Raw genomic sequence first — 8,687 nt, forward strand, 5'->3', positions numbered from 1 at the left:
TGGACACTGCCCAAGGCCAAGCCCTCAGAGAGGCACGCAGGGCTTCATGGGGCCCATGTCCTCTTGCCCTGCATCTGTGCACAGCTGAGCTGCCTTCCTAAGCTGGATGCTGGCCTGGGCTGTGCTGTCTGAACAAGGGGCAGCATCAGGTTCTCAGTGGGCCATGTCCAATGCAGGAATGCAGGCTGCGTCCCCTCCCTCTCTGGGGCAGGCCCTGCCCAGCACCCCTTGTGATTCAGGGCACCTACCGCACGCCACTGTCCAGTAGACCTGCGAGTCCTGGGTCTGGTGCAGGATGCGGTAAGGGGCCACCCGGGCACTGGAGTCCAGCACCACATCCAGGGTGCCCACGAGAAGACCTGGCAACAGGGCAGAGAGAGGGGAGGGTGAGGGAGGGCTGGGCTGAGAGCTGGGCCTGGCTGGAGGCAGCCATGAGGGTAGCAGTGCCCCCAAAGCCCCAGCCAAGAGGGTGAAACACCTTACATTACCCTGGTCCGTTAAATTACTTCTTTTTCCTCAAAGGCCTTCAGCCAGTGTCTGATCCCTATCAAAAAATCCCCTCCCACTTCTTCCTGGAAGCTTCTGCTTGTCCTCCTGACTCAGAAATACTTGCAGTCAGGGACAGACTCAGGTTTTATGGGGCCCAAAGCTTAGATGATCTGGGAGGCCCTCTTCAAGAAAAATACAAAATCAGGTTTGAAAACAAGTATTTCTTCAGAATGAGAAAGTACAACAATGACAATTAAAAACAACAATACTACAAATATCACAAAATCCAGAAAAATAATACAGTATGTTTTATTAACTGCCAGACACATCTCTTAAGACATGTTTCTCTGACATGTGCGGCCTTTTGGCTGTGTACTCTGATGCCTTCTTCATAAGACAATGATTTTGTAACATCATTTTCCACATCAACAACAGGAAGATAATGTAGCCTCAAAAGTCATGAATAAAAAGAACATGCAAATTTTTAGAATTGTCCAATTTAGGAAAACATCGATTCTGTTTTGTTTTTTTTTTCCACCTCTGAACTGAAGCATTTTAGGGCATTTCAAGTTTTCCTTCTCATCACAATGTCATCGACATTTGTCAATGTCACTATTTCCCCAATAAATTAGAGAAAATGTCTACCTTTTACCACTATTCGATTCATTCTTCTTCATTTATTGAATTATCCAGCTACATAAAAGCCTGTCCACTGTTCCTATTTGAAACTTATTTTTTCCTTTTCATGAAGAGCTACTTTTGGTATGATCTGAAAATATTTTGTTACCATTTTCCTGTTGATATCAGAATAATTTCTATTGATTTTATTGCTCGATTTTAACATTTCTGTTTCATATTCCATTTTTAATTTGATTTTTCCCCCCTCCAGTCTCTAATAAATAAAATAACCAGTTACAAAAGAAGGTACTCTTCACATACATCCAAGTCAGGAGTCTGTAATCTCTCACTTGTTTTACTGAAATGTTCTAAAATGCCTCTCTAAATTGCAGTTAAAGCGGCATATTCAAGCCTTATCAGTGTTTGGAATAAACTGCTTTTTACTGTTTGTGTTGAGGTTTCTCTTGTGGTCTCAGAAATTTTATTTTAATTCCTATACTGTTGGCATATCCATACTGCAAGACTTGAAAACTTTTTAATGGGCAGGCCATCTCATCACATTCTTCAATGAAGAATCTAGGCTGGTATCTGTTTTTAAAAGACAGCTTGAATAAAACCACATCACTAACTGTTCCTCCCCCAGGGAGACAGTGGTTAAGAAGCCATTATGTCCATGATGGCACAGGGAAGGCCATGCCAGAGGCCATGCCAGGACTCACCATACCTAGCTGGAGCAGAGAGTTCAAGGTGTGGTTATCAGGGGGGACCTGGGGAGCTCTGCCTTGGGGGACATGGAGAGATGAGTGTGGTAGAAAGGGCCTTCTCTGTACAGGAAAGCAGAGCACAGAGGGACCCACCCACCTGCTGAGATGATCTGTGGAGAAACAGAGCACAGAACAAGCCCTGAAATCTGACACAACGGTATGCTGCTGCAACCAAAGATACTGGTCGCCCAAGCATTGCTTTTCTACTTGGGCTTCAAGGTTGACCACTGGTCAGTCTCTCCAGAGGAGCTGCTGTCTAACCTCCACTGAACAGTCTAGTCCAGGAGGCAGGTCCAGCACTGGCTCCTGTGATTCTAGAGGCCTTTGGGAAAGAGCTCAAGGCACCAAAGGGAACAGGTTTCTTGGGAATGGTACAGTCTCTTCCACATCAGGAGGTGTGGCCCAGGAAAGACTGACGGAAGAGGTCTCCTATGGGAAGCTTCTATCTGCATCTGGTAGGACTGCATTAGCTGTTAATGTTTAAAATTAGGACATTTCACAGAAAATTCTCTTGATAACTGGAAGACCTGTCAACATTGGGCCTGAGGTCCTAAATGGCAACAATGGGCCACCCGAGGAGCGCAGGCACTGGTCTGGCCCTAAGACTGACCCAGGTCTGCTTGGGAGTGCCTGGGGCAGGTCCTGGAGCATGAGGGACCTTGGACAACCCCTGTAGAGGGAATGCCCAGTAGGCATCCCCTGGATCCCAAATGCCACACACTCCAGGAGGTGCCGGTCTAGTCTAGTCCTGTGTAGTACCCAGACGGGCAAAGAGGCACCTTGGCTGGTTCACCGGAACACATATACTGGTGATTCGGCTAAGCCTCGGTCTGCAGCTCCAACGCACCAAGAAGCAGGAAAGGTGGGTGAGGAGAAGCTGGACGGATGGGGGCTGAGGCCAGCAGCAGCTGGGAGAACTCTGATCTTGCTGAAAAGGCAATTCTTTGGTGAGTCGGGAATGAAGGAGGCAAAAGAAAACGAATGCTTGTATCACTTGACCCCTCCTTGGAGGCACTTGGAGAAACTGAAGCAGAAGACCAGAAGATCTCGCGGACTTTCAGCTGTGAAATCCCCTTCCAGGAAGCGGCACACGCCTCCGCTAAGCACTGGGAAGCTCACGGGCAGCGAGTCCGGGCAGAGGCCGCCTCCAGCCTTCTCCTGGCTGCCCTGGTTGACCGAAGTCTCCCCATCCGCCTCCTAACGCGAGCACATCTGTCTTCCTCGAGTCCCTGGCCCCGTCCTCACCTCGCACCACCCCACCCCGTCCCTGCCTCCCACGCGCGGTTCGCGTTCCTACCTCCCACCCCCCACTCAGTGCCGGCCTCGCGCCCCCAGGCCCCCGCCGCACGCGCTGACGTGCGCGTCCGCAGTGACGCGCCGAGGCTGGGCCTGTCCTGGGCCGCTAGTCCTGGGCCGCTAGTCCTGGGCCCCGCCGCCCGGCGCCCCCTCCTCGCCCGCCCCGCGGCGACGCCCACAGGCCCGGTCGCCGCGCGCCTCTCACCCGTAAGGCCGCCGCCCTTGCCGTGGCCCCGGCGCCGCTGCAGCACGAAGAAGGGGTTGGCCCGCTCCGTCACCCACAGCGCGTTGGCCACCAGCACCTCCTCCGGGCCCAGCCACATCGCGGCGCCGTTCACACCGGGCCGTGGCCGGCCAGGCGGAAGCGCCGCGGTAGTCGCCGCGCGGAGCCGAGCGGGCGGGGCGGGGCGAGGCGAGCGGGCGGCGCCCCCTTGCGGCCGCCGGGACCAGCGGGCCCTTCGCTCTCCGCACCCGGCCCCGCCCACCCGCCCAGTCCTCGGGCCACAGGCCGGCTTAGCCCGGCCGTGTCCGCTTCACTTTCGCCCTTCTCGCTGCAGGCCCCTGCGCTGCAGCCTCATCTAGGAGGAGCGGCCAGGTGCCGGGGCCACGCGCCTCTGGCCGGAATGGTTGAGTCCACGGTCCACAGATAGCAGGGCTTCTGGCCTTTTGTAAAAACCCATCCAGGGTTTGCGGGGAAAATGTAGAGAAACAGCATTTGGAGATACAGTTTTGGCTGATTGTGCAGGGCAAGCCAGTGCGTGTTAACATTGGAAAGGGTGGCTGGAAAAGGGTTAGTCGATTTTGGTAACTCAATTTTGGCACTTGGGCCTAAGACAAAGAGAACCTCCGGGAGTCCAGGACAGGTTGTCAGGAAGCTCTGAGGCTGGCAGGGTCTTCAGAAACCAGTGCAGTCCCTCACTTTATAGATGGGATCACTGAGGCTGAGTGGTCTTGGGGTCGGGGGCAGGGCCTGCCCTGGGGCCAGCAGGGGCTTCTGAACGGGTATGGGGCGGGCAGCAAAGGGAGGCTGGGGATGTGGATCCCTGCTCTCCCAGTGCTGGCCTGTAGGGGTCGACCGCCTCACAGTCCAAACATTGACCCTTTTGAGTGAACGAGAGAGCAGTTAAATGCCGTCTGGGGCAATAGGCATGAATCCAGAATATCCAGGGCTAATTGGGATGCAGGATCTGGCCTGAGGCCGCCAGAATCCGGAAGGAGGCCAGAGGGAAGGGGGCACTTTAGAATCATCCCTGGAGGCTTAAGGTGTTTTGTTTTTTTAATAAATTTATTTATTTTTGGCTGGTTGGGTCTTTGTTGCTGCATGGGCTTATCTCTAATTGCGTTGAGTGGGGGCTACTCCGCTGCAGTGCGCGGGCTTCTCATTGTGGTGGCTTCTCTGGTTGCGGAGCACGGGCTCTAGGCGAGCGGGCTTCAGTAGTTGTGGCACGTGGGCTCAGTAGTTGTGGCTCACGGGCTCAGTAGTTGTGGCTCACGGGCTCTAGAGCACAGGCTCAGTAGTTGTGGCACACGGGCTTAGTTGCTCTGCTGCATGTGGATCTTCCTGGACCAGGGCTCGAACCCGTGTTCCCTGTATTGGCAGGCAGATTCTTAACCACTGCGCCACCAAGGAAACCCCGGTTGGCGTTTTGATTGTTGAGCTGTAAGAGTTATTTATATATTCCAGATACTAGACTGTTACTGGATATATGATATTAAGCCTACTTTCATTATTTTAAATCCAATCCCCACTCATTTACCCTACGAGGTAGATATTTTAAGATCCATATTAAAGAGATAAAACTGAAATCCAGACAGGTGAAGTGATTTGCCAATTTCATACTAATAAGTGGCAGAGGTAATATTAATGTCCAGACCTTTAAGGTTCCAACTCTATTCTACATGTATTGGACATTGGCTGTTTTTGCCCCAACATCCTTTTCTTCCTGTGCAGCATCATGATTTTGCTGTGGCAACCACACCTTACAACTCTCAGCTCCTATCTTTCAGGTGAAGCTGAATGCACTCCTGGGCTGCAGAAGTAGAGCCCATGTTGGCCTTAGCTAATGGCACATTCTACCTCTGTGACCATAGTGGTTTGGTGATGTCCATGTGCTTCCAACCAAGCCAATCAGGGTCAAGGAGATGCCATTCTGGTCTCCTGGGGAAGTAAACCAGCTCTTGTGCTGATGGGGCTATGACCTCTCTGAGCCTGAGAATGCAGTTTACTTGGAGGAAGCAAGGCTAGCAAATGTGTCCTGGTGTCAGTGTCTGAGGGCCAAACCATGCTATAAGTGACGTAAGCATACCCATGGCATTTAAGCTTTTGTGAGACACCATACTTCTCTTTGGCTTAAGCCAGTTTGGGTTGGGGTTTCTGACATTTGCAACCAAGAGTCTTCACTGATACAGGTTACCACCAACAGTACTCCATGTGGCCAATGCATCTTTTTCAATAGGTTTTTATTGAAATGGTTATATTAGCAAATCCCACACATACAGGTATACACTATTGGAATATAGGTATATACCATACAAGTTTACTACTTAATTATACTTACATCAACCGTACATTTCAAAGGGCTAAGATCTGATTGCCAAGAAGTCAGCTCACATTCTACTTGCAGGTGCCTGTGTTCTAGACAAAGTAACCCCCCTATAGTGAGCTCCCAAATTAAGCTAATGATCAATTTTGCTTCTTGGATATTTGATGTGTGTTCTTTACGGCACGAGCTATCCAATGGTGAATTAAATTTAAGTGCAGTTTCCCTTTCATCTCTCAAGGTGGACAATGTCATTAGCTACATTTAGGTATATCCCAAGCCTCCCCCACCCCAAATTACCTTTGCTACAGTTAGAAAAATAGTTTTGTAACTCACCCTCTGAGATGTTGTGCATAGTTAGCAGGAACCCAGAGTAAGAGGAACTCTTTGAGTGACCTAAATATGAAAGCAGTAACTTTGATATGAGTATAAAAGCTACTGAAGGTAAAAAAACAATTGTGACATATGTGGCCTAGGACTTGGACCAACTCCTTCTCTTGTACAGGAACAGGATTGTTCTATTAGGTGATGGTGTTCCCCATATTCCAAATAGCATGTCCTAGCTTGGAGTCTTTTCCTGTTTCTGTAATCACACTGGTCAAGTTTCCTTAGCCAGAGCCATTGCTGCTCAGAAGTAGACCCTGCTTTCCATTCTCAGCTTAAGACACCAGATTCTGGCCCCAAGCATGGTCCGAGGGTACCCCTCATCCAGCTGGGTCAGCAAGACAGGCCTGGGCTTCTAGGGGATGAACAGACATAGTGCCCTCTCCACTTCTCTCTAGGATGGCACATGCCATCTCAGGCTGGGCACCCAGCAAAGGAGCTGGGACTCTGGCACTGGCCGCACCTACTGACCTGGTCCACGTGGGATGCAGTGGCAGTAAGCAGCAGGCAGTTAGCCTTTCTGCTTAGGAACAGCTTACTCACCTGGGAAAGATATGGCCTGAGGTGTGATAGTCTACCTATCCCACATCTTTTGTATTCCACAAACATCTTGGCTCAGTACCTCCGAGTCACTAGAAAACTCCTTTAATATCACATAGTGTAAATATCCTTGGACCAAATTATGGATGAAGGATAATTCTAAGAGCAAATTAGAGTTCACTTTGTGTTGGGTTAAATTTGTAAAAAATAGCTCAGAACATTCATCTGTAACTAATAGCTGTAAAGAGAGCTGGAGAGAGAGGGTGATAATCAGCTGAGGGAGAAGGAGCTGATTAAGGCCAGTCAGACTTGCCAGATGACCGGCATGACCCTTCCTTACACACACACCTGCCCAAATGGACTGGTGACAAATAAGCTGTTTCAGCCCAGCAATAAACGAGGGGGGGACCCTAGAAGCTGTGTCCCAGGGGATCAAGGGCCCACTGCAGCTGAGAAAAATGTGCTAATGACATCCTCCAGCTCTTGGCTTTTCCACAGAAGAATGTGTGTGGTTTGAAAAGGTGTTTACAGCTGAGCTGGACGCCAGCCTTGGCTTGAGCATGCATGCTCTGGCAGCTGCCTCTGAGCCACCAGCAATGCTTCCCCAGGCCTGTTGTTTCTGAGAAAGTCACTCCTTTCAGGCTGCCAAACTGGGTCTGTGTCACTTCAAACCTCCATCTTTTTGTGTACGTGTATGTGGAAGAGTCAGTGGGAGGGACCAGGAAAGCCTGGGACAGGTCTGAGTGACTCCAACTGCACTGAATCCTTATGAAACTTTAATTCTCAAGTTTGTATGAAGTTCAACATTTCTCTGTTTTTTGTTTGTCATAAATTATCTTCCCTCTTCCCCAAGTCAGAGTGAAGAAAAAAATGGCTTGAGCTATGGTGGAACTGCAAGAGGCAAAACCCCAGATAAGTCCCAGGTTACGGACTGGGCCCCCCCACCAGGGCCTTGTGAGACCATTAGAACCAAGTCTTGGGCAGACGTGTCCTTTTAGCAGTCGAGACCGTTGGCATCGCCTCCCCTCCGTGGTCACTGAAGGCTGGTGGGACGCAGCTCTGGAGAACACAGGTGACTGCTTTTACCCTATGTCTGGTGAGGACCCACTGGACTCTCTTCTTCAAGGCTCAGTCTTTTGGGATCTTTCAGGGCACCCCTAAGAAAGAGGGCAAACCTCCTGACTTGACTCCCAGAGGAGTGATAGAAGCTGGCCAGTTGGGGACACGGCCCCTGTGGGAGAAACCCTTCTCCCTGGTTGTGGGAACTGGCATGCTTTGCTTTTCCTGCAGCTTTGCAGGACAGTAAAAAAAAAAGCACAGTTCCACGAAGGAAACACAGGCACCTTACTTCTGTATCCTTCTTTCTGAATTTTCTCTGATGTTATGAAACAAAATCTTTAAGGCGTTTTCCAGTCCTGCTGAAAGGATCTTAACCATCTACAGATGTCAAATGAACCTGTATACTCGACATTCATTTCATCCTTTTCCAAATGGACTTTGGAATGATTTACCAACAAAGCCAAAAGAAAAGGCAACACTAGATGCATCCCACTTGTAACAACTGCCTTTAACAGGGAAGAGACACTTATTTTAAGCTGTGGGTGTCGACTCCCGTATGTGGAGTTGGGAGTGAATGCTGAGTTTAATAACTCCAAACCCCATCTCTGGGCATGAGTGAGGCTGCTCCTGGCATGGCTGTGAGGTGAACACCACTTTTCTTGAATAGGGAAGTTACACTCAGTGGTTTTTCTAAATCAGTTGCTGTCTATAGCCCCTTCTGTCCTTAAATATCAGTGTACCCAGGGCTTTATCCCAAGCCTGTTTCTCAAATCACTGGGCAGTTTTCACCCCATTCTGATTTCCATCATCATCTGAACTTAGCTTAGGAACCCCAGGCCTGGCTGGATACCCACTCTGGGAGATTCTAACTCCAGTGAGTGTGTGTGGGAGGGGGGAGAGGGAGAGATTTGGGGCACCTGAGGGACTGGATTACATGGAGACTACTTTGGTAGGTGTAGGTGACATGTACATTTAAAACACAGCTTCCCAGGATTCT

At 50.1% G+C, this 8,687-nt stretch overlaps 1 protein-coding gene across 4 annotated transcripts in view; it reads right to left on the reverse strand.

Annotated features, from left to right (window-relative positions):
* Positions 1-3,552, reverse strand: part of TBC1D9B (TBC1 domain family member 9B) — a 44,086-nt gene extending 40,534 nt beyond the window's left edge. For all 4 annotated transcript variants that reach the window (XM_082835448.1, XM_082835446.1, XM_082835447.1 and 1 more), the window contains exons 1-2: positions 3,373-3,552; positions 249-359 (exon numbers count right to left, since the gene is read on the reverse strand). In XM_082835448.1, coding sequence (XP_082691574.1) covers positions 249-359; positions 3,373-3,490 — 229 coding nt within the window. In that variant the 5' untranslated portion in view covers positions 3,491-3,552. The remainder of the gene's footprint in view (positions 1-248; positions 360-3,372) is intronic.
* Positions 3,553-8,687: the final 5,135 nt, after the last annotated feature.

This window comes from Leucopleurus acutus (assembly GCF_964270905.1).
Source record: "Leucopleurus acutus genome assembly, chromosome: 3".
Taxonomy (NCBI): domain Eukaryota; kingdom Metazoa; phylum Chordata; class Mammalia; order Artiodactyla; family Delphinidae; genus Leucopleurus; species Leucopleurus acutus.